At 35.1% G+C, this 26,972-nt stretch overlaps 2 protein-coding genes across 3 annotated transcripts; both read right to left on the minus strand.

The window, feature by feature from the left end:
• Positions 1-218: 218 nt before the first annotated feature.
• TERB1 (telomere repeat binding bouquet formation protein 1) lies at positions 219-12,780 on the minus strand. 2 transcript variants are annotated; one of them, XM_087940583.1, is made up of 18 exons: positions 10,539-12,780; positions 10,104-10,214; positions 9,849-9,977; positions 8,797-8,928; positions 8,496-8,556; positions 8,293-8,405; positions 8,041-8,163; positions 7,118-7,270; positions 5,937-6,068; positions 4,866-4,991; positions 4,141-4,301; positions 3,275-3,645; positions 2,525-2,589; positions 1,985-2,068; positions 1,255-1,485; positions 1,049-1,149; positions 720-920; positions 219-470 (listed from the first exon to the last, which is right to left on the minus strand). In XM_087940583.1, exons 1-18 carry the CDS (start codon positions 10,570-10,572, stop codon positions 435-437), a joined length of 2,364 nt encoding a protein of 787 aa, XP_087796709.1. In that variant the 5' UTR covers positions 10,573-12,780; the 3' UTR covers positions 219-434. The 2 variants fall into 2 exon arrangements, with proteins under 2 accessions (XP_087796709.1, XP_087796710.1); XM_087940584.1 differs by lacking the exon at positions 1,255-1,485.
• Positions 12,781-13,476: 696 nt separating this feature from the next.
• NAE1 (NEDD8 activating enzyme E1 subunit 1) lies at positions 13,477-26,141 on the minus strand. Its single transcript, XM_026719092.2, has 20 exons — positions 25,965-26,141; positions 24,583-24,686; positions 24,440-24,500; positions 23,448-23,478; positions 22,657-22,728; positions 22,488-22,567; positions 21,730-21,839; positions 21,003-21,112; positions 19,805-19,867; positions 18,947-19,010; positions 18,619-18,710; positions 18,457-18,516; positions 18,216-18,349; positions 17,093-17,168; positions 16,726-16,765; positions 16,202-16,288; positions 15,175-15,267; positions 14,748-14,862; positions 14,618-14,667; positions 13,477-13,810 (listed from the first exon to the last, which is right to left on the minus strand). Exons 1-20 carry the CDS (start codon positions 26,027-26,029, stop codon positions 13,701-13,703), a joined length of 1,617 nt encoding a protein of 538 aa, XP_026574877.1. The 5' UTR covers positions 26,030-26,141; the 3' UTR covers positions 13,477-13,700.
• Between the last annotated feature and the right edge of the window lie 831 nt (positions 26,142-26,972).

Here is a 26,972-nt window from a genome sequence, read left to right on the forward strand (position 1 = left end):
TAGCCCCGCCCCCTTTTCTCACTTACTACTACACTAAGAGGATGCGGAGCTTTGCAAAGGGCATAAAACGGAGTCACGCCGCTTTGTAGCAGCATCAGTTGCCAGACCGGATTCCGTTGCCGAGAGCTTGAAAAGCTCAAATGGCTAGAAGGAACGCAAAAGCAGAGCGCGAAGGCATAATTCAATTTAATAAACGTTAGACTCATGGGCTTCTTAGTCATTCTTTTCAAATTTATTTCTTACAGATGTTATTATACACTTGCTTAAAAGGCAGCGTGATCCTTTTGAATGTATGCAATATAGGCAACATAATTGCACCGGGCAAATAACGTATCTTCCAAATGAAGTCTTGGTGGAAAGAGCATCTAACTGTACAATCTCCAGTTACAAAGCAAGTATCCTGCATACATCCAAGCTTTTGTCACAGGCCATTTTCACAGAGGTTGGGTATTTCTGCTCTTTCCATTCTTCTGTAAAAGAGAAAAACCGACACAAAGCTAAACCTATTGTATCAATTACTCATTGCTTCTGATGTGGCTGAAGAGTTGAAGTAATCAGGAAAGGGGTATGACTAGCATTTATTACTGGTTCCTCCATCACCATCTAAGATCACATTTCTTAGTCTTTCTAAGCTGATTTATCTAACTAGCTATTAACTTTTAAGGTCTCTGCTACTCTCAATCCATGTACAAAACAGCTGTAAAACAAAACAAAAATACCTGTAACCTGCAGTATTTCTTAGCAAGATCAACATTTGTCCGTCCTTTCTGAAATGGGTAGGCCCATAAAATTGAATTCCAATGATGCCCCATTTTCCTTACACCTTCCAAAAGATAACTTATTTCTTCTGATGTAAAATCTTTCCTGATTCTCCTTTTCTTTAAAGTTGTTGTAGAGCTATTTGATAGTGTTTCAGCATTCTGCAATAGTAATTGAAACAGCACACCAAGAGTTTTGAATAAGCCCTTTCAACAAAGAACACTTATCTGGTGTTAGAATTTATACCCAGATATTAATGTACAAAATGTTGATATTTAGCTGTCCATACCTCCTCTTCAAATGGATGGTTTTCACTCAGATCCTGGTCTTGAAGGCTATAAATCTGTTTCATTGTTTGGTTCTTAGAATGTGCATCACTCTGAAAACTTGCTGTTTGAAACAAAACATTATTTGCTTATTCAGACTTTCTGAAAATTACCATAGAACTGAGCTAAACTAGATATTACTACCAGGGATAAAGATTCTTTGACACACCTAACTCTTTCACAGTTGTTGAGCTTCCCTTGCAGCTGAATCTCCATTCATTGTGATTACCATTATTATATGCAGAAGTATTCTTGTTAGCCATTATGGATCTTCTCAACTTTCTTTTATATTCCGTCTCAGATTCTAGAATAATTTTGTGTTGTTCACACAGATATTGACAAGACTGCAGAGTCTTGCTAAAGTTCCGGCTGTTTAAGGAAAGTCTACCTATTCTACAACCTGAGAATGTAATATTATATAAATAAAATGTTACAGGTGCAAGACATTAAATTATTTAATATTTATTTTCTGCTTTAACCACATTGTGATAAATGTATCACTAAATCAAGAAAATCAATAGATCTATAGAAATATTGCCCTACAGGTCAATTATATCCTCATAAAAAAGCCCAAACAAGACTTTTCAAGCTAGGCAAGGAAGAAGCCAAGTTATATAGTAGCAGCCCCCCTCCACCCGCAAACGAAAGTATAATATTGGTATGTAGCCACAGGGAGGGCAGTCCCAGAAAATTTTACTCCTTATCCATGCCATCTTGTTATACCCATATTGATATGGCTAATATTAGGCATGTTGCACAGCCCTCCCAATAATTTTCATTACTTTGGATAGGCTGGCTGGCTGGCTGAAATCGTATTTGGGGTGTCACTACTGTTTAATTCAGTGAGACTTTCTTTTGAACAGAAAAATCTATGAGCATATTTAATTTTTTTTAATTACCCGAACATCTGAGTTCTCTTATTTTAGGGGGAACAGTCAGAATATGGCCCACTCCTCTGCTTGGGTTCCTTGGATAGTGTAGCTCTTTGAAAAATAAAATATCCAATGTGAAATGCATTAAGCAATGGGTGTATTTACTTTTATATATCACCACTATATTTTAAAAGAAACTGAAATGCAGTAATACACATCAACATATATAAAAACTAATTGCCAACTAACATTTCCAGTTTAAATTTTTGGTTTATCAATTTAATCACTAACTCTGTTATACTAGTTTCCTTTGTATAATACAGTAACACAGGACTTACATTGTTGATATTAATTTTACATATTGATTCAAGTCCTTCAAAAGATTGTTAAAAAGAATTAGAATCATAAAGCAAACTTACTTTGATGTAATACTATTCTATACTAGCTAGCACTTAGCTGTTTTGAGTTGCACATCACAGAATGAAGATGTGTACCTTTCAGCCATCCATACAAAAAATATATAATTTCTAAAAATCAAATTGAAATTAAAATATTTAGATATTTTACCTGAATGTTGAATCTTTTGCATTGGGCTTTTTACTACAAAATCTGGTTTCTTAAAAATGAATTCACTGAAAAGATTAAGAGAGTATTATTGAGAATTTTACTTTGGAAATTTGACAAATGCCTCAAAAATACTTCAATCTTACATATTGCACCACTAACTGAGGAACATACAGTGTTCATTCATGGGTATCCACAGCCAAATCTGTCAAATAATCAAACCAATGTTGTACTTTTGTGCCACAAATTCCATCTTATTTCAGCTCATATATATAATACTATGACATGCATGTAACAATGCAGGGCTTGCACAATATTGCTTTATCACACTGATCCATTTGATGTTTCACATTCAAACTCAAATATGAAAAATTCTCCCATCCTATCATTATTATTGACATGTGAGGAAAAATTCACAGAATAACACACATTGTTCCTGCATATCGCATTATCTAGAAGTCATGAATTATTATGAAAGGTACAAGTTGATTTCTGTCTTTGAGAGAAACATTTAGATAACAAAGCTTCCCATACAATTCAGGATAAAATTCTAGCCTGTTCAGAATTCATTACAAAACTTAAAAAGGAATTAAATAGTATAAGAGGCCTTTTGTAACTTAAAATAACTGGATCCATCTTAAGCATAACTAAATCTGGAAGCAACCCAAAATGACATTTCTACCTGAAAATCTGATTTACTGTTAAGATCAAACTAGCAAGCCAGCTTTAGACAGAAGATCCTAGGTACAGTACCTTGCTTGAACATCACCTTTCTTAAAGTCACAAAAGCTTTTTTTATTTGTAGTGTAAGCTTCATTTATGCTGGGTGTTGTTATTTTTTCAGTTGCATAAAGATTATTGTGATTGTTTGGGGCGAGTGAAGCATCAGTTGAATTCCAAAAGGCAGACTTCACTTGTTCTCTACTGGAAGAACTCTTTTCAAATTTAGAAGTAGTCTGCACTTTAGAAATAGTATTTTGTAGTGGATGTTTCATTTCTAAATATATTTTGCCGTTATCTGATGGCTGCTTGCTGGAATTTGTTTGATGATGTTGGGTCATAGCCTGCAGAAACTTTTCTTGAGGGGTATCTTCATCAATTAATATTTCTCTTCTGATGTTTTCCTATGTTTAAAAACAGTAGGGAAATGAAACAAATGCACAGAGACAAAAAACAAAGTTGCAGGATAGGATCAGGTCCAACATGACTGTAGATGTTAAACAGAACTAAGCAAACATTATACCTTCTGTTTGACTATAAAAACAATAGGAAGCCAGTGAAAAATTGCTTTCAATCATGTGGTTATAATCCATTAATTTAGTATCATGATTGAATATTTATTTCAGCAATAATTACTTTCAAGAAATCAAACCTATATGCAAAAGAATACTCAAAATACCTAGAAGGGGCCATAAGCATTGATTAACAGGGGAGTGGAATTTCACTCCATTTATTTTTAAAATGCAAATGAGCATAGCTCATTGAGTTATTAATTCCATTAATTGAAAGACTAGAATAAAACAATACAATTAGATTCTACTGAGAATGTCTGGAGAGGCTTTCTGATGTTGACAGTTTTCCTCAACTACTAAGAAAGAAAGAAAGAAAGGAAAAAAAACCTCTTGTTCATTTTCAAGCCCTTTGATTCTGTATAAAATTTGTTTTGCTTCGTTCCAATAATCTTCAAGAATCCTCTCTTTGTTCTGCCAATCCACTTCCAATATTCTTCTTTCATCCTCTTGGAATGAATGCTGATTCATCTTCACCGACAATTTTTCAGCTAGTGAAAAAAGAAAAGAAACAATTGTTTCACAGAAATAAAGATGTATATTTGTGTTAATGACTTAATAAATTACATCCATCACCATCTCATGTGTAACATATTTAAGGTTTGAGTTGTATCAAATAAAATATTTTATTCACACAAGAAACCACCCAAATGACCAAAATGGATTGTTTAATAGCAGTTTCTTGATCTAAGCATTTCTGGATGAAATCATCCACTCCAATCATGGAGTTTTAGCATAGGATAAAACAACTGAGGGCACAGCATTAGATGCCACTAGGAAAATTTTAGAAAGATTTGCTAATTTTATAGCATCGCTTCACAAAAACACATTCTCAATCACAATATTAAACTTATTATAAAATAATTTTATAATTTATATATTGGAAGATAGTCTAACAAATACAATTAGTTTCAACCTAAATAACTGATTTTTGCAACAGCTTCAAATACTGAGAACTTGGATACAGTTGTTACATGATTATGGTATATGACTATGGTATTTAGATACCTGTCCAGGTGATTTTAAATACAGAAATCAAAATAATGATAACTTACTCATCTGTTTGCAGTTTTGCAACACAAAGGTAGCAGCTTTATTTAGTTCATCATCCTGCATTTCAGTTAATGCTTGAATCATAAGTGGAAGACCATTGTTCTTAATCAGAGTATATTGACTTTCCTCTAAAATAAATCAGCCTCAGTAAACACATTTGTTCAAACTGTAAAATTATCTGAAAACAACTTTCAAAGAAAAAGCAATTGATTCTGAGTTTTTCACCACAACTTTACTTAATCAGAAACATGTGACCTCACTTACTTCAAACCTCAAACTCCCAGAAAGGTCTAAAATTTAAAGTCACATCTGGCTATCATGGCCAACTTACCATCAGCAGTTGATTGTTAGGATATATCATAAACTCAAGAACTTATATTAGCTTAAAACTATAATAGTTTTCCACAAAAAAATAATTCAAAAGTTATCCTAAAACATAGTTATAGAGGATACACATCAACCAATGCATAATTTAAAGTGTTATGGATCACCAACTTGTAGTTTGTAAATTACAGTTTATGGCTTAAGTTGCCCAAATTAGCCATTTTTAGTTTATTCAATAAGCCATTTTAAGCTAACTGTAGCATACTATTATGTGTAAACACAATCAGTAGTAGTTCAAAGTATACAGTAAATATTTTGGCAGAGGTCAAACATGAGAATGATTCCCACAATTCCACAATTTGTCAAGCTAACAAACCACAATTCCTAGATATTGTCAAATCCTATTTGTATTTGCTCAGAACTTCTCCCTCAGATAAATGCAGAGACAATTACAAATTGCCCCATTTAGGGTGCAAAGTTCTATTAAATTGTTGGAATTACTTCATACATGTATTTTATTGGACTCACATCACTAGGAACTTCCAATATTTTATTTTGGTTGATTTTTACATTTAGATGAAAGCTAAATGCAACTTCAAAAATCAGACATAAGTTATTCTATCACTATCAGGTTGGTCATTCTTGTTTATTGTTATAAACTACAAGTTGAAATTTGAATGCAGCCTGCACCTTAACGCAGCACTCACTACCCTCAAATAAAAAAGTCAAAATATCATTAAGAATCTTACCACAGACTTCTGTACAATGTCCAAGAGTAAGTATAATGCTGAATCGTTCTCCTGAGTCCAAAATGTTATAAGAAAGCAGTTTCAGTAGATTAGGCACAATGTTATACTTTGGTAAATGAACGCCAACTGCAGCTGTAAACACAAAACAGTTTTTTTAAAAAATGCCTCTTTAGATATGCAATAGAATGCAAGAAACCATATGCGAAATTGTACATTTAGGAGAACCTTCTGTACCATTGTTTCCAGTTTTTTCCAAACTTTCTCTCCAGATCAAATGTTACTATCTGTGCACAGTAGCCATGATAAACACAAGGATATAGCAATAGCAATAACACTTAGACTTATGTACAGCTTCACAGTGCTCTTACAGCCCTCTCTAAGCAGTTCACGGAGTCAGCCGATTGCCCCCAACGATCTGGGTCCTCATTTTACCTACCTTGGAAGGATGGAAGGCTGAGTCAACCTTGAGCCTGGTGAGAATCGAACTGCCAAAGTGCAGACAGCCGGTAATCAGCAGAAGGAGCCTGCAGTACTGCACTCTAACCGCTGTGCCACCGTGGCTCATATAAGAAGTGAAAATACAGGTAATCCTCAACTTACAACCACATAGTGAAACCAAAACCTTCCATCATGAAGTCAGGTGATCAATAAGCGAACTATGCCTGATGTTATGACATTTTTTTTTTGCCATAGTCATTAAGCGAATGGCTTAATGTGGCTGTTCAGTGAATGCATGTTCATTAAACAAACCCAACTTCCATTGCTTGTCAGAAGCCAGCTAGAAGGTTATAAATGGCAATCACATAACCCTGAGAAGCTGCAACTGTCAAAAATACATGCTGGTTGCCAAGTGCCTGAATTTAGATCATGTGACCGTGAGGATGCTGCCATGGTCGTAAGTGCGAAGACCTGTTGTCACTTTTTTCAGTACTGTTGTAACTGTGAAATGTCTCTGAATGGTCTAAGGATTATCTGTACATTGAAGGAGATCTGGGCAACTTTCCTAATGTAACTGAAATTATTTCAACCACATTTGCAATTGTTTCAAAGAGAGTCAGAAAGCAACACAGATCCTAGCAATAAGATCAACAGATAAGATCATCTGTTACTATTAAGATAATGAATTGAGTATAAACCCACACCCAGAACACACAGTAAGTTTACGAACAGAAACTACTTACGGTTATTAGCAATGCAGGCATCCAATGTTTTTGTCACCACTACAGCAAGTTTTATATTTGCGTTGTTCCCCAATGAACCGTGCATCAGTTTGAAAAGAAGCTCGTCCAAAACAGCTAATCCCCCAATAGAAATAAAAAAATTCTGCGTTCTTGCTTGGAAAAAAAATAATCCAAAGAATAAACAATTACCAGATTGCTTTACAATACAGGTTTTTAAAGTTAAAGACATTATAAAGTTAAAGAGCTTTGGAGAGGGGAGCAATGTTTAATTAGCTCTTAAATTATGTTAAAGCAGATAAATAAAACAAAATCCTAAATCAAAATAAAAAAATCTCTAAAGGAATCTCAAACTCAGTTGTAACCGCATTTATAACTGAGATAGGTGAACAAACCCAAAATGTGTAACTGATATACACAAAACTAGTTTATTCCACAAGATTCATAAAATAAGTACAGTAAGAAACTGAAAGAAATATTAATGTTCTCATATAAATCTTAAAAATTTAGATTTCTAAATAACCTTTTTCTGAATAATTCATGTTTGGCTTGCACAACGCATCAAACCATGCCTTTTGTAGCCTTTAAATCTCCTTTTTGCTATTCCTAATCCCTTCAATGGCATTGCCAAATTTTGGATTTCATTATTTTTAGAAAGGAAATGGAAACTGTAGCATTAACTTAAAACAAACCTAATAAGAGAAAGAAAAATCATACAATTAAACAAAAAAAGGAAAGGAAAATATATGCCAGCCTTGCTACATAGACTACACAACCTCCCTTACTTCACATCATCACTTCATCCTGTCAAAATCACATTTGAGTTTTTGTCGCACATCAGGACACTCTATCTCTTTTCTTTCCACTTAGGAATGATATTTTATTCCACAAACATTTTCATACAGTGTGTACTATTAGATACTTACAATTATTTGCAACAGTGAGACCAATGAATGAACATATTGGGCGAATTATCTCAGCCTTCATACTACTTTGCAGCCAATATTTTGCATATGGAAAAACCAAACTGCAGGCTTTCTGATTTTCCTCTGGAGGGGAACAAAATATGCTTTGAACATCAGCCATTTGTCATCCCCTCCCACCTATTTACAGAAGAAGAAGGAGAAGGAGGAGGAGGAGGAGAAGAAGAAGAAGAGCTTGATAAACAAACTAATTACCATTCTGAGGATTGTTGACACATACACAAAGATTACTACAAACCGAGGACCACAGATGATACTGATCAATTTTACCATCGAAAAGGTTAATTTGAGATTCTGAAGGAATTACTCTGTTCAAGAAAATAGATGACATAAAATGAAAAAGGTCATTTGGGTCTATAAAAATTACTTTTTAATTGATTTTTTTTAGGGTTGTTTACCTGAATAAGTGTAGCAAAATATCGAGGCATCCAGATTCTCTCACATGTGTTTGTCCACTGTCTATATTTTTAAATAACATTTTTTTAAAAAAATAAATAGAACAAGTATTAAGCAACTAATAATGAAATTTAGTGAGTGTTTACAAATTTTCAACATTTTACCTAAAACAAACTAGGATTTCTGATTCATCCCAATTAGATGGGAACCAATTTTAGTAGACTTCATATTGTTAAGTAAGGACTATCTGTATATATATGTGTTTGAGTAATTTCTTTATTATGGAGAAGAAAAAAATCTTACTATTATTTGAAGCCAGCACCAGTAAGACATATACAGACATTCTTTTCAAATTCATACTTGAATCCTTATTAGTTAAAAATGTGTGAAGATCCTTAAATAATTCAGCTGTGCATAACATCTGTTGGCAGAACACTAAAAAAATAAATATAATGTAAATAAGACTACACAGTATTGTATCACATTAATTGATAAATACAATTGAATTTCCTGATAATTATGCTAATTCCCCCCAATAACCCAGATTGTTGAGGACAAATATGATGGCATTGTAAACCACCTTAGAGAGTGCTGTAAAGTACAGTATATAAGTCTAAATGCTAGTATTATTGCTGTAATTGAGCAAATATAGGAACTCTAGCCACTGTTCTCACCCACCTAATGGAACTTCAGAAATATGGCTAGAACTACATTATAATGGTAGCTTTGGGAACATAAAATATTTCAACATTTAATATTTATATTTCATAAAATTATTCAAGTACAGAAATAATACCCAGATTGAAACATACACACTCTCTTGAGAGTAGTTCTAAATAGATAAGAATAGGATTGTATTCTAAGAGTGTTTCAATGACATTTAGGGAGCTTATTTTGATGGGAATTGAAATAATTTCATAGCAACCATGACTTCAAGTACTTATTTCATTTATGCATCTCTTTATTAATATTTGCAGAATCACTTATGAGTTTAAAGGTGCATTCGTATAAAATCAACCAGAATAATGAAGTATTTTCATAGCGTTGACTCAATATTTATGTTCTTTAATTTTCCTTCTGTAGAAAAGCTGACATTTCAACATCTGGTGATGTTTAAAATACAGCTGGCTCACCATCTTCTGCCCCTCCACCTGAGCTACTGGTACATAGAAATTTCCTTGATAAAATTATTTTTCAGGTGATCAGATTTTAGATAAAAAGTAAAATATTTTTAAATGCACATGTTATTGTACAATGTAATGTACTGATCTTCAAAAATGGATCAATAAAAACAAAGGATTCTGTAAATACATGAAAGAATGGTATAATGAAATGAGAATGAAATTGTGTCTTACCATTATTCTCAGCCAAACCTCCTATTGTAAATAAAGCAGCTTCTTGAACCAAACTGTGCACTTGTGACTTTGCAAGATTCCATACAAATATCAGACCTCCTATTTCTCTAAAATACTCACAGGCAGCACCTGTAGCAAAAACAGATCTAGTGAATAATGGATGATGTTTTAAAAGAACATTTATTTCCATACTAATAATCCCAAAGAGCCAAAACAAACACAATAGACCTACAATTGTAAAACTCAATGACTTACCGTTTTGTTGACAAACTGAATAAATAGTAACCAAGGCTTCTTTTTGAGAAGCTGGATGGTCCATTTGATACTTAAGACATTCAAGGAGTAAATTTAGATCAGTTTTCATATCTGAAAGGATAAAACAATAATTTCAGTATATTTAGAATCTTTTTTTAAAGTTGTCAATGGCAGAATCTTGTCATCTGGAACAGCTGATTGCACCAATGTTAAGAATGCCAACAATATTCTAAACAATTACTAGTTAGTGTGAACTAAGTAGAAATATTTTTTTTAATAAATGGGAATTGGTTGTTAATCCATGTCTTTATACGTGGAAGTTTGAACTTGCGTTAGCATTCACAAACACCAGAAAAAGAACTATTTCCATAGTTGTGAATACACAGAGCAGATTTAATATCATCCTTTAATACATTGTGTCTATGCCAATCTTACCACAATTGATTTTCTGATCTTTTCCATTTTCCATTTTGATTCTATTTTTTCCTCAGCTTTTATCTACAATAAAGAAGGTGGAAGAGAAATAAAACACAAGTGATTTCTTCATTATAAATTAAAAAGTAGGAAAAATGGTATATAAAATTTATTCAGTTTTTTTATCCATTCTATCCCAACTCAGTATAGGACACAAAATTAAATATCCAACACTTCCCTTTGTCTATGTTTTGTAAAGAGTAGCTTTACAAAACACCCAGGCTTGGTCTGGGGCATCTGCAGTCCAAAATGTTGAAATGGAGGTATAAAAAAACAGGTGGATCTGGTACTGTACCTGGAATTTTATGCTTCATTATTAGCATTTTAAAAAGGCAATATTAGCATTTTTAACATGGTAGTCCAGGCCTCTTCTAATTTTAAAAAAGCATTTTTCCCTTTGTATTCAAGACCATTTCTTTTGGTATGCAAGAATTTGCCTTTTCAACAATTAAACAACAGAAATACACTTGCAAGATGCAAATGTTGATGGAAAAGGGAATAATTTATTTTATAGCTTAATTCATAAATATTCCACTTCTGGAATATTACCTAGAACCAATGTTTTCTATTAATCATTTCTCACATATAATTCATGTCTTTGAGCGCTCGCTTTCTAACGTAACGCCTATACCAAATCTATGTATCAATTGTTTCTGTACCCTATAAAAAGACTTGACCCTCCTCCTTAATAAATGTTTTTTACTTTGCCTGATTTACTGGGCGATTTGCATTTTCAGGCAGGCAAAAAAGCCTCCTTGCAAAGATTAAACAGTATTTTGCCTCTCAGATTCAGAGAATGGGTCCTCAGCTCCACGCCATTCAGGGTGCTTGAATTTCAAGGCAACAAAATCAAGATGGCAGAATAATAATAATAATAGTAGTAATAATAATAATATATAATAATAAAAAAACAGGTGAAACTTCAGAGGGCAATATTGTAGCCGCCATCTTGACTTTTTTTGCTGACACCCTGAAGACACCCCTGGGCTGGATTATAAACAAATTACGTTCCAATAAAGGAGACATATTAGGACATCAAGAGATATACGAATCCAGCAAATGGGGCCTGTCAGCCATCTTTAACAGAAAACGTCTTCCTTGAAGAATAAAATGGAAATTTGAAGTCAAAACCACACACTTTGTCCACTGTTGACAATAGATACGTTCGATGCCACCCAGTTGAAACAGGATGAGACTGAATCAATTCAGAGAACATCTGCAATTAGAATTGAAGGCCTGACTTTCTCTTGTGCAAAACGGGGCGCTTTTCTGAAACAATCACAAATAAATGCAGCCAAGCCCTCCCCACAAAAAAGACGCCCCTAAGGAGAATTTTGTTTCTTCCTAAGAGTGCCTTATTTTACACAGGTCTTCAATACAGTGGGTGTTTTGTAGACCTCTTTAAAATAAATGTGTCTGCCTCTCACATGGACAAAACTCCTCTCCTGCCAAGCTGCTCATGTCGTTCAATAGCAGCCCACCTCACCAGGTGCCCACCAGGTAAATTGGAACTACAAGTCCCAGCATTCTTAGCTCAGCACCTCCACCCCACTGCTCAGCTGACTCAGAGGGAAGTCAAACCAGGAAGCAAATGATAAAGCTTTTGAATTTGCCTCTGGTCTTGGCTGAAAGGGCCTGGGATGATGGAAATCTGCAGGCCACCAATCTGCCCTTCCAGCATTTAGCCACCTTGATGTGGCCTTTACAAGTCTGAACACTTCATCTCTTTCTTGTTTCCCACCAAGCTGCCTATGTCATTCAATAGCAGCCCACCCCACCAGGTGCCCTCCAGGTAAATTGGAACTACAAGTCCCAGCAGTTTTTTCCCTGGAGGGAAAGCAATGATAGCAGGTCCTTTTCATACACAAATAGGCTCCCTGAGATGTTCCCACTACATTTTAAGAAGAGATTGGACTGCCATTTGTCAGAAATGGTGTAGGGTCTCCCGCTTGGGTGGGGGGTTGGGCTAGATGACCTACAAGGTCCCTTCTAACTCTGATTATGTGTTATCTAAGTGCAGTGACATTGCAACTTTATCTCCTGTACTGGTAAACCTCAACTCATGACCACAATTGGGACCGAATTTTGTTTTACCAATGACCCATAACATCCTTTCCAAGGTAGATTACCCAATTTTGAAACTTAGTGCGCAGCTACTAACTGGATGAAAAAAATCTTGTGAAGTCCATATGCAGAATGGAATAGAATAGAATAGAATAGAATAGAATAGAATAACAGAGTTGGAAGGGACCTTGGAGGTCTTCTAGTCCAACCCCCTGCCTAGGCAGGAAACCCTACACCACTTCAGACAAATACACAAGTCTCAAATTGAGTATTTCCATTTGGGCCAAAACACTGTTCTAGTGACAGAATTAGAGTAGATATCAACAATGATTTTGCACTGAAATGTTCTGTTTCAAGAGCAGCCATTTTTAAAGGGTTTGCTTTTCTCAAAATATAAATAAATCTTGCACAGCCCATTAAAAACGTTTATTGTAGGTAAACCAGAACACTGTATCATAATATCATGAATTATTTTCCAAAACGTTTTACATTTTCTTAATCGTTTAAAGACACATTCATAATATTGAGAATAACGCTGCATATTATAGTGAGTGGGTTCTAGAATTTAGACCACAGCTGATCGTAGAAGAAAAACTGAGCAGTGATTTTTGTCAGCTCCATTCCACTGCAGCCACGTATCTCCGAAAGCTGCCATAAGCATTGTGAAAACCTCCAAAACGTCGTCAAAAAGATATTGGTGTCAACAACGAAAAAAATCAGTTTAAAATTGCTGCCTTTTTCTTTGCCGGTAGCTTTCAATGAATGTCCAATTCCTTTTGTGAACCAGTATTTTCATGTAGTATATCTGTATGTTACTCATTAACACCACTGCACATTTGCTTCAAACAGTTATTTATTTAGCACAAATAAATGTTTAAAAATACTTTCCTGAGTCCTGTAAACCAGCCAATGTTTTTTGTGTTTTATTCCAATTTGAAAGAATTTAGAAAGACAAAAATAATATAAAGAAAGGAACAGTAATCTTTTAAGCATTACTTTTAACAGAACAGAATGCAAATCAAAACCAGTTACAGGTTCCAACAATGCAGTTGGGTTGGTTTATAGTTTGAATGTTGCTGAGGTCTGAGACATCCCATTGTAAATGTAGGTGTTATTAAATATTACAAATTGCCTGGTAACAATTTTCACAACTTCCTGAGCAGCAGCTCCTGTAAAACAGCCAAGAAATGATAAATTAATAGTAGGTAACAGAAGCCAATTGAGTCAAATCCAAATGCATATTTTCTAGCTGTACTTTTTTAATCAGATGCTACCTTGCATCAATGGGATATAAAAAGCTTTATTTTTAAGAAATAAAGCATGAATACTCTCGTGATTGGCTCAGCTCAATGACCAATTGCACTTTTTCCATGTTAAATCTCTGGCAGATTCAAGTTTTTCCTGGCAGAAGCTTGTCGATAATCTGAATTTGTCAGTTGAGACCCCTTATATAACCTATCATCAACAAGAGAAGTTGGGTAATAGGCACAAGAAAATTCAATTACCAACTTCGCTCCCTGAGAAATTATGGTAGGATCTTCATTATTTTCATTAACAGTTTGTGATTCCAAATTCATTTTAGTTGATCCTCCCAATTAAAATTCAAATAGGGCAATTTAATCCGGGGAATTTTACGTGCATCTAAGATTTGTTGCAAAAGAATACTGGCTGAAGTTTAGAGTTCATTTGTTTAATATCTCAGAACATATATCAAAATATACTAACAACTATAGAGTACGAACTAGTATTATTGTACATGTATAAACTTTGGAAACAATTTTAAATCTGAGACATTTTTATCAGAGCAAAGGGAATTATATCAGTATAATGAATAGTTACTACCTCTAATTAACCCAAAGATATTATGAGTACAATGGACATGCAAATACAAAGTAGTATCAATGTAAGACATACTAAATCTTTTTCATGTCAATTGGCTTGTGGTTCACCATGGACACATAAAAAAAGCTTTTTACCTCCTAGAAATGCTGCTGTGGTATGTGGCTCAGCAGCTCCATATCGACAACTACAAAACAAAATAAAGTTGTCATATTATAATGCATAATAATAAGATCTTGGAAAGTATATTTGCAATTTAACACTTACAATTCATGGACATAATCATCTTTGACTGCTACAGGCAATCCATATTCCTGAAGAAAACTATTAAGGCAAGATTTCAGTTTTCCAATGTCATCCTCCACTTGATAGTTATAAACCCCTGAAAAAAAGATATGATTATTATAGACAGAACTATAATAAATTAAACATAATTTTGTTAGAGAAGAGAATACTCTTCTCTACTTTTTGTTAGAGAAGAGAATACTCTATCTCATAGAAAAATATACTAAGCAGAAGAGCATCTCTAAGCCTTTAAAGTACATTAGACTTATCAAATATACCCACTTACAAGAGATTAAAACTTCAATCTGTGACACATTTATACATTTGAACAGAGTGCTATTAAGGCTGTATTACAGAAAGTATTCATTTTTATTTCAGAAAGCATATGATATATTGAAAACAACCTTACCAGGGTATCTACCATTGTGTTTAAAGAATCTGTCCACAGCTCGTAACATTAGGTACAGCACCATTTCACTATCTGGATTATCCATATGGGAAGCTTCAAGTAACAAAACAACATGTAAATTGCAAACAATCAAGAGAAAATTGTTAAAGGCCTGAAATTAACAATTAAATATGTTTCCAATTTCTCAACTTCTTCCATAGCATATTCCATCTGCTATGAGAATGTTTCCATATTGTATTTATATCTCTTCCTCTCTATTCTTTGCATCCGCCCTATGTCATGTTTACACATTTATAGGTAAGAACATATAGTCAGCCTACATGACAGGAGACTTAACTATATGTTAAAGAGCTGCATGAGGTGCTTTAAGTGCTGAAGAGGAAGCAAATAAATAAACTAGATTCTAATATAGTGTTTAAATGTCTGTCACAAAGAAACTTTATAAAAAGATCTAGTCAGTTGTGCCAAACGTAAGGGGAAACTATCAGTCATCTTATGAACAGTGACTTCAAAAACAGTTCCAACTAACTGCATTAAGAAGCAACATTCCTGTAATACACGGTAGACAATTTAAACACTCTGGATAATTTGAGTCACCATTGCCACTATCTTTTGATATTCACCGTGTTGGATAGGATTAATGGGAATAAAACACCAACGTAATTTTTTTCTATGCTCTTTGCTTGTTTAGCTATAAATTATGCCAATACCTTTTATTAACTCAGTTAATAAAATACTATTCATTTATCTACCTACTGACAGATTCAAATGTTATACAGGTACAGTAAGAGTGTTTATTAAACAATAAAAACAAGCTACACATGTGATTCATCGCTACAACATTGTATTCAAAACATATACAAGTTCAAAAGGTTTTTGAAATCTCGTATCTTTCTTGCAACTAAAATCTTGCCTCTACATTATAGCAAAAATGAAGACGGCAGAAAAAAGGCCCTGCCTCTTCTGTTTCAAACAGATTTATCTGTACATGAAAACTCTGAAAAAGGACACAATTAAGCAAGCTTACTGATCTCATCTTTGTTTGACGTATTCAGTCCATATTCTTCAGAAAGAGATCTACATCGTATTATGCGAAGAAATGCCGAGTTACTGCCTAAACACAGAATATCAAGGAGGATGGGAAAATGGGAAGAGAGCAAGAGAGAAGAGGTATTTTACATATAAAGACTTAATTGTTACAAGCTGCAAGAGATAGTTAGGACGTTTTGCAAAGTCCTTTTTTCAAAACAGTGTTTAAAAATTTGCCATGGAATTTGAAGATTTCAAATTTTCTATGAAGTTTTCAACTATGACTTATAGTTATACAGTATACAGCTAAACAGTAGCAAAGTCCTTTTTTCAGTGTTCTTCCTGAACTATTGAGGCTAATTAGGAAAACAGCATTCTAGGAAATTTGGTTAGATTATTAAACAATGAATGATTCCTTGTTTAGCCTATTCCATTAGTAGAAACAGTCAAAAGGAAGCAACTAAAGAGTATTCCTTAAAATTTAGCCTTATTAACTTGATGTAAATATAATGAAATACTTACAAAGCAATTTTAATTCTTTCTGAGAAATGGATTCTGGTGCCTGTGAACAAAATGCACATTTGGTTTAATGAAGTTAGAATGCCTAACCATTGTCTTCTAGATTCCTGTTAATAGAATTTGATTTAACTCTATAACTCTATGTCTATAATCGTACATACACAATTATAATGCTTTATCTGTCTTCTACAATTCCATGTTTTGGGAATCAATTATGACAAGAAAAATTTCAGGCTGCCTCACCCAACCCCCACTCATTTGTTTTGTGAGGTGGGCAGTTTTCTAAATTAAAAAAACCCATCAATAAATACATTTTACTTCCCCCTTTACTGTCTTTAAGAGAATGAAAAGTGCATTTTCTACTACTCACTTTGCCAACTGACTGCAACAGCTTTGCAGCATAACTGGACACAGCTTCCGCATCTTTCTTGGCTTTATCACGGTATCTTAAAAAAATAAAGTTCTAAACAATGAACTTCAGCAAATCTAACCCCCAAATCAATAGGCTTCAGAATATCCATACTTTACTTAGTAGTAACAAATGAACGCAAAGCCAATTGTGCTGTCTTTATGAAGGATGCAAAGCAGTAAGCGTGCAAAGCACTTTATGGAGCGTGCAAAGCAGTAAGAATTTTCAATATTTTATATTCAAGTTGGAATTCTCTGACCAAGAATATGAATTATTTGAACAAGAAATTGGAAGTGGATGAAATAAGTCTTGTCCTTTCCCCAAATTAGTAAAATCGAATTACAAAAAAGGAACTGAGGAAATTATTTTCTTTTTAATCACATCATATCCGTAGTATGTTTTTCCTTGATGTTTTGGAAGGACTACCAAATCTCTAAGAGTCATGGCCAATATGCAGAGGAATTAAAAACACCATAGTCCTGACTTCTTTTTCCAGTAGCAGTGGAACGCTACTGTAAGAGAAGAGGAGATAGAGCTTGAGGGGCAGAGTTAAGCATGTCATCAGCTTAGAGTCATTACGTTGCTACAAACTGAGTCCCATCCCTCTTGAGTTATGTTTACTCCTATCTGGCACCAATTTAGTACTAAACTTTAGTTGACCGGATTCTCGTATGTAGGCTTGACCAATAAATCTTTCGAACTGCAACTTATGGTATGGTCCTGATCCTTTGCTGACATCTACTGAATGCAAATCTGGAACCAACCCAACTACAAATTATCACTTCTATATACTGCCTCTGCCTAAAGGCACGTCTTGAATTTACAGGAAGAGGAATAGAAAGCATTTTCCATTGTGATTATGACTTATTATTTTTACTATGAATTAAAAGTAATCTTTGATATTTTTAGAGCTAGCAGTTGCTAAACTCTGCCATCAGTTTGAGAGCACCTTTATACCAAAGTTAAAGCCACCCCAAAATAGGGAGCTTATAAAGTCGCAATGAAAATCTTTGCAGAAAATATTGGTTTTGAAAGGGAACTCAATACAAATATGAAACTATACAACTGTAGAAAAATACTTAACATATTTTGCAAGCTGATAAATTTACTTGAATCTGCAATCATATCGGGAATTGTACCCCTGACAGGTAAGTTTCCTTGACCTTCTTTGCTCACAAATTCTTTTACAGCTCGAGCCAGAATCCAAAAAGACGGAGTCTAAAGACAAAGAAGAACCAAACAAGTCAAAACCAAAATTGATTGACCCAAGTTCTTTTATTCAGAGAATATTGGACTAGAATATTCAAGCAATTTGTATTTACTACCTGCTGTGAGAGATTGATACAATGGTCATCGCTGAAAATGTCTTCAATACAACTTGGTACCTAAAAGCCAAATTCAATAAATTATTTATTTCCACATCGGGTTTTTTTCCCATTAGAAATGCAGTCATTATGCAATTAAAAGTTCTGGCAACCTTCCTTTACCTTGGTGGCAATTACAGCGGTGTTTACATTTTTAATGGCTTCTTCAAAGTTTTCTTCATCTTCCAGGATTCCATTTTCATTCTTTAAAATTCCTAGAAAGAAATGAAGAACTGACTGAATAAGTAGAAAATAGGTGATAAACAGACCTCCTTTATCTTTTGAATTCATGTTAATATGTGGGATTTTTTTTAGATCAGTTAATGAGCTTCTGATACATATTGCATGCCACTGATGTAGACTTAAGACACATATTTACATGTGTCTTTAAATAAAGCCCACTCAAACATAAGGCTACAATAGGCAGACAGAGATTGTCAAAAACTCTCACCTTGCCTAATCATCTCACGGAAGGCCTCCTTTTCTTTGTAGTTCTTAGGTATCTGACCATTATTCTAAACAGAAATATCACAGGTTTGAATTTTATTAAACTAATGTATTAAGGCAAGTAAAAATTAGTTCAACATTGAACTGTAAGAGAATTTGGCACAATTTTTTTGTAAGAACAAATGAGTCTTAAAATTCTACTCTACTTGTAAATATAATAATGCTAATCAAATCATAGGTAGCTGCACCTGCTGGAAGACAGGTTCAAGTAAGAATATAAAAAGTGGAGCACATCAAAATGTTATTTGTGCATATGTTTAAGCCAGGATACTCCAGTGAATTACAGTCAAGTTTAATACATTTCAGTGTAAATACCTACTATCAGTGGAACAAGCTGTAACGGATTTAAGGCCCGTTCTACTCTAAACATGACTCAGTGTACATCAGTTTTTTAAAATTACCATTTGCATGGTGGCGCAGTGGTCAGAGTGCAGTACTGCAGGCTACTTCTACTGCCTGCCTGCAATTTGGTAGTTCAAATCCCAGCAGGCTTCATCCTTCCGAGGTGGGTAAAATTTAAGACCCAAATTGTTGTGGGCAATAGGCTGACTCTGTAAACCAGGGCTGTAAAAGCACTGTGAAGCAGTATATAAGTCTGTTATTGCTATAATTGCCTGATTCAACCCTGTGACTTCAGCAGCATGCAGGCAGCCCGTGATCAAGACTTCAGCATATAAAAGCACATAAGCCTTTCTGGAGGGAAGGCATTATTCCCCCAAATCTTCAGCAATATTCCCCCAAATCTGCAGCAAAAAGCAAGAATAGCGTAGGTTAGACTACTACCTTCAAGGTATCTACATACCTCATTACACCATTTTTCTATATACTGGGATACAATCACAATCCATGGAATGTGGCTGTGTTCCTGCAAATGCAAAATTAAAGCCAGTATAGCACAATAAAGAAACCAACAAAAATAATGCAATTCTAATGTTGGAAAGCAGGGTTGTTGGGAAGTAAGGTTGCTGGTACAAACTCAATTCATAATGCAACAAAAACAGCTAAATCAACAGAATTGCCTTCCGTAAGGGTCGCTACAAAACCATTGTGGAATAATCCCTTTCACTTTGTGTGATAGATCAACAGAATGTAAACATTCCTCGGTGCCCTGATTTTGAAAACCCATAGCTGAAAGCAGAGATTCACAAATTCTATGTTGGAAATCCCAACAAGCCAAATGGAGCCAGGCACTTTAAAGAAATTCAAATCATTTTAGATACCTTTGAATTATATAAGCTTCTTGGCTGGCTGCCACACCTTGAGAGTGTGGTGAAAGCAGGTGGAGAAGGCAAGTCTGTAATTATGGAGCTTGTTCAAAAAGCATGCTTGGATTTGTTTTTGTTTTTTTCCTAGAACGAACAGACTGAACAAATTTCTATGCAACTTCAGTGAGCCAGTCACCATAACAAAATCAGATTTGACATATAATAGGTGAATCCACTGATCTAAATCAAGCCCGATTTTCATCTCTGAAAAGAATATCCTTTGTATGTCCCGAAGATGCTTTTCTGATGATAAGCAACTGGATTTTCTTGTTTTTCAAGGAAAAAATAAGAAATTCAGGTGCCTTTGGGAAAAAGCACCTTTGAGACAACCATGACCTGGATGATTGAGACTCTCCATAGACTCTCAATTGCATATAATGCAGTTCTAGAATAAATTCAAGAAACACCTCCAATGCTTGTCTATGGAGATTCTCAGTCATCCAAATCACAGTTGTCCCAAAGGTGCTTTTTCAAGAGGCAACTGGACTATTTGGTTTTTCTTTGAAGACCTTTCACTTCTCATTCAAGAAGCTTCTTCAGCTCTCTTCTCAGAGCTGAAGAAGTCTTTTGGATGAGAAGTGAAAGGCCTTCAGAGAAAAACTTTTCTTTGTTTTTTGGATGAGAAGCGAAATGTCTTCAAAGACAAATAGTCCAGTGGCCTCTTGAAAAAGCACCTTTCAGACATCTCTAATGCTTGTATGCACACACTGACGAGTTGGCCAAGTCTGTACCAACCTTTTTTTCCATGTGCTCTAAATCGTAAGACTGAACGTGTTCCCTCAGCTCTGGAAATGGATTGTCTAGTCTCAAATCATCCAAGGCGTTATCGGGATGAGATTCTATAACTATTGAAAAATTAAACAACATTTCAGTTTTAAAGTCATAGCTGAAGGTAACATTATTGCTAAGGCTTGTGGATTCCCCACAATTCTGCTCCCATTATTATAAGAGATGTTACTATGTAAGCTGCCCTTGAAGCGCTCGTGCTTAAAAAGATGGCCTTAAAATATTTTAAATAAACACAATTCAATAATTATGCATAAATTTGTAAGTGATGTAAACGTAAATGACCTTTCCTGGCTATTTAACATTGCATCCAGAGGTGATAACAATGTAAAATCCTAAGGAGTATTTCAAGTCAGATTTCAAATGATGAACTATAATTGGGAACTGGTTATATTTCCTGCCTTACAAGTTACAAGGATGATTTAAAGAATTACTTAATCTATTCTTTATCAAAATAATCTCTTTCAGCATGCATCTTTTCATACAGATGTTAGTTTTTGGATGTTAGTTTCTGAAAATGAGCCACCTGAGATTAAAAATACAGGAAAAAAAACCATAGACACTTGGTTATCATATTTAATAAATGGTTACATATCAGGGTAATTTTAAATAACCAAGTATTTTATTTGGATGTTCTTTAACAATGGAATTTTTAAAAAACCGTTAAATAGCTTACCGGGATGTTCTTTAATAACAATTCTCATATAGCCTATTAATCCATAAGTCCTACAAACTAATAGAGGGATGTTGTAATTCCAGAGGACATCAGCGAGTCTGAGCAACGTACTGAAAAACAGAAGATATAAGGCAAATGAACAGTGAACAAGGAGCAGAAAATACACAGCCACTAGAATCTACCTGCAAATATTTATTCCGTATATGGAGCATCTATAGATAGCTTGCAACTTTCTGGTATTTTTTAAAACGATTTACAATTTTATATTGCATATATTGCATATAAAATAGCAATTCTTTGAAAGGCATGTTATATCTGTACTTGTGTTCTATCAAACATGGGTAAAATTCCCATTCAGCCTTTTTTGGTAGAATATCTAACAGCTTTGATTTTTGACCTTTGTGTATTATGAAGATCAAAAAGAAGCTAGTCTGAGCCACACTCACACAATTTTAAAGCCAATGGTACATGGGAATGACAAGAGATGGATGGACAACGAGACCACACATCACATTAAATCAAATATTATTTGTTTGGTGTTGACTTAGTGTAATATTTGAACTCAAGACACTGTGGCTTAATCAATAGAACATGTTTGAATTGAGGCAGAGATGTAGCAAGCAAAGAATAAACAAAAATAAACAACTATGGAGATTATATGCTGAAAATAAAAACATACGATTTCCATTTTTATAAAACGAACATGAAATAAAACACATGTATATAAAGACAATAATATAAATTTTGTTCCAACTTACTTTTCTGGGAGTTGAGTTGCAATCACGACATTAAACCGACAGAAAAAAGAAGGATCATTGTCTAGAAGTTTATCTGGGTTCTTGAGAAAACATAAAAAGCACCCATTTGTATTGCAGCATAAAGCAATAAATATAGAAAGATTCCGAATTAAAAATATTGAATGCAAACCTCTTCCACAAAATTTCCACAGACATCATTATTCAACTCTTGCAGCAATTCTGTGGCACATTGTGCTCGATTCTGTTTAAAAATAATAAGCAAATAAGTTATTTCTGTGACTGCCATTAACAAATTTAAACTTTTATCCTGAAAGTGAGAATATAAATCTCCCCAAAAAACCCCACCCCCAACTTTCAATAAATAGGTACAAAATTGTACTGCATGTTCTAATTTCCCAAATAAGGATTTTGGGAAGGATGTAATTGTAGACAGATTACAATGTTCAAGGGGGATATGAATACAGATGCTTTAATAAATATGAATGAGAAAATGTTAAGGGAAATCCTGAGACTATTCCTTCTGAAAACATAGATGTGTATGATTTAGGGCGTACCAGAAAATGTCCAGCAATGGATATGGAAGGGCATACAGACTTACACAACAGGGAACAAACAACTGCTCTAAGTTTTGTTCAAAAGAACACTTAGTTTGCAAGCACCCATGGTTAGATCTTCAATGCGAATTAACTAATCATTTGAAAAGGATTACATGCGCTTCTATCTAAGAAATCTACTCATTTGTATTAAAAGTAGGTCACACAAGGATATAAATTCAGGCTGCAACATATATTTATTTAGGAATAAATTCTCTATAGATATGTATGCAATTGCCTTGTTAATCACATGAGACATGTGTGTATGTTTATTGTGAAAAGGAAAAGAAAAAAAAACCTTTAATTGCATGGATCCTATGCATTACATAATCACTCACATAAATAAAAACATTTAGTATTTCCTTACTTGACCAATATTGCTTCTTTGCAGGAAGAAGCTAAAAAAGAAAAAAATATTCCTTTAGAATTTTATCATAATCACAATTTCTAAAATAAAGCAATGTAAACAGTGTCCTCCATAGAAAACTCTTTAATACTTTCTTCCTCTCTAAAATCTTGCAACATTTTAAAGACTTTCTTGAAATCAATACATTTGAGTAATGTATGTGAATTTGTAGATTCACATAAATAAAACCAACAATTCCAATCAGGACATTTCAGGGTTAGTCTATCTCTGTTATTTAAAGATTTACAACTTAACCATGCTATAAAAATGGTCACAAGGAATGAGGTGAACAATGGCATTTGAATGTTGACTAAGGTTCAACATTGGTGTATAATGAAATGATCAAAATTGGTAAGCAGCAAAGGTTACATAGCAATGTAAACTATATTTATAGCAGCAAGAAAGAATTTCACATATTTTTCCATATTCCCACCAAGTTTGAAATTGACCAGAAATTATGCTTTTACCAACCATAGAACATTCAGACATAGACATAGAGAACTCTGAGTCTATCAGTGCTCCCTCCAGTTAAACAATATGGAAGTATTAAAAATGGCACTCAATTTAACTGTAGTTCATGAAGTAACCAGAAGTTTTAAAAAATCTCCCATCTCCCATTGCAAATGGGACTAAAAAAAAATCCCATTGAATATTTATATTTTTTAATTAAAAATAAATGAAATTCTTAGCATAAACATTGTGGCACAATTGTCTAATCTCAAAACAAAAACAAATGCACCATTGATTTTACACAAATATTAACTGGAATGTAGAGAAATAATTGGGAAAAGTCATCATTGGTGATTTTTAATCATACGTTAAAATGGAGCTTTAATTTCCTAAGTATTTTATTTATTAAAACAAATCATTATGCTTTTATATAATTCCATTGTTTATACCATAGGAGGAATATTCACCGGAATATTACCAAATATTTGTAGAAAACGCATTACCTGTTTCCAACATCTTCTCCAGTGACTGGATTCCCATCTATGATTGTAAAAGATCCAATACCTTAAAGAACAAATCAAACCAGCGATCAGATTAAAGTACAACTTTACTGGGGACAATTACAGTTTTTAAAAGTCATTTGTACCTGGTAAAACTAGGTTTTTGAGGATTTCTGTTCCGGTGGCTGTTGCAGTTATCACACAAACGTGAGCCGATTCTAAAGCCTCTTGTCCATGATCACCCCATAACCTGCAACATCAAGAAATTTGACTTTCAAGATCAAGAACTAGAGAGAAAGCTGTAGGAAAGTGATACATTACCAATCGTTGCTTTAAAATTTAAACTATTTCAGAGACAGAAAAAATGGATTAAGAGACTGTCTGTACAGAGTAAAACAGAAGCATAAAATAAATGAACCCAAGGCAAAACAGACATAATCAGTCACTCAAAATATTTACTGCTGTCCTCTCATAGGTTTCCTGAAATGAGCATTTTATTGTATGTTTGTGTATATACTCACTCATTATTCACATATTGTATTTATGGATGCATGGATAGATAGACAGTCATAGATTGTGCATGAAATGAAATAATCGAACTGTCAACTCATAAAATATTTCTATGGTCTTTTTAGAGTTGCCAACAGAAAGGGAAGGGGGAGCAGTGCAGCAGTTTGGAAATCCAAAGTGCATTCCCTAAATAGTTTTTCAAAGATAGTAACTAGGTGACTGAAGTTTCTGCCACGCAAAATTCCAACTGGAGAACATGACTGATGACTCTTGTCTAATGGATGTGTCTCGTTGGACAATATGAATTATGCCGGACATGTTAACTTCCAATAAATCCTTTTGAAGTTTTGGAAGTTTGGCTGGAGACTCATGATTTAATTGGGGCTAAGTGCCGGAATCCTGACACGAACACAATATATTTGAAATGGAAATATCTTTATTATACACACGTGTGTGTGTGTGTGTAATACTCTGCATATACCCACAATATGTAATATTCTTATACCACACACAGACACCTGTAGACCTGCATATGCATGAAGACATGTTAAGACTTGTGCATATGTAACATATGCATGTGCGTGGATGGTGAAAACACGCACATACAATTAGATATGCAAACGTAAAATATGCACATTAATTCTTATCTCTGGAACCGAAGGATAAACAAAGAAATAAACAAGGATTCCGGAAATAAGGAACCAGGAGAGGCAGGACAATGAATGGCCATCCTCCATCCGACGGATCCGGGCAACCGGGAGCCCGAGGAACCGCAGCCGAGCCCTAGCGGCCTGGGAGGCTCCGGGTGGAGCGGAGGAAGAAGAGGAGGAGAAGGAGAAGGGATTTATTTGCACGAGAGAAGCGGGGCCAAAAGCAACTGCGGAGGCTACAAACCCCGGGCTCCCCAATGGGACACGCTGACCCTCCGTCCTCCCCCGGCCCGAAGCGCCCCGACCCGCGGCTTAGAGAGCCCTCCTCCCCTATGCTTCGCAGCCGGACCCCTCCGGCTCTTTCTCGCCTGAGCTGCCGGTCGTAGCGCTGCTCCTTCAGGCTGAGCCGGCCCGCCGTTCGCCCGGACGCCATGACTCTTCGCTCCGCCGCCGCCGCCGCCGCCGCTGGGCCTCCTGCGCTTCCCCGCGCCGCCGTAGAGGGCGACCGAGAGCGCGGCGCCTGCGCCTGCGCGGAATCCCGCACGCTGCCCGGGAATTCCTTCTGGGTGTATAAGGCGAAGGGATGCGCGCTTTGCAGAGCGAGAGAGACGGAGAGATGCGCTTTGAAATGGCAACAGATGGGTCCGTCAGGCCAGAACTGGCTAGCAGGAGAAATCACTGCCGTTCCCCTCCCTGGAGGCAGCCCTATGGGAAAGGCGTCGTAGTGCGAATGTCGGCTTGCAACTCAGCCCGGGTGGGTGGATGTGTGAATCCTCCCTGTGCGGGTCCAAAGCAGGGTTAGCTTCTCAAGAACATCATCTGTTCTTGCGGGAAAATATCATGGTAATTTCCCCTGGCCAGATTAATCTGATTACAAGTTTATGATTCGTGCTCTTAAAGTCTGCCTTTCCAACTGGATTTGATGCCAGCTCTGGAAGGTAGTCCAAACATCTGCAGAACATCTAGTCAGGGGAGGTGGCTTTGAGTGTTTAGCCATTCTTGTTTTATTTATTTATTTACAAAATAAACATGGCCACCAATCTCATAATAAGGATCCTAGAAGGCTCATAACCACCAATGAAAATAGAACTAAAATCAAAACCACCCTTCCCACCAGATTTTGCCAGATCTTCAGGCAACCTCCCTGCTCAATCCCCATCCCAAAGCTTGATGGAAAATCCAAAATTCTATGATTTTATGATTACTACCGGTAGAAGGCTGAAAAGATGGGAAGTGATTCCAAAGGACTAGGATTGTTTCTGAGAAGGTGTGCTTCCAAGGTGCCATTTTGTTAAAGCAAAACTGCTCTGGAAGAGGTAGAGACAATATGTGTCCAAGTCTTGGATCCTGATGGAATCAGAATTCAAAACTTTGTT

The sequence above is a fragment of the Pseudonaja textilis genome, chromosome 11 (genome assembly GCF_049901715.1).
Source record: "Pseudonaja textilis isolate UNSWEBS1 chromosome 11, rPseTex1.2, whole genome shotgun sequence".
In the NCBI taxonomy this organism is placed as follows: Eukaryota; Metazoa; Chordata; class Lepidosauria; order Squamata; family Elapidae; genus Pseudonaja; species Pseudonaja textilis.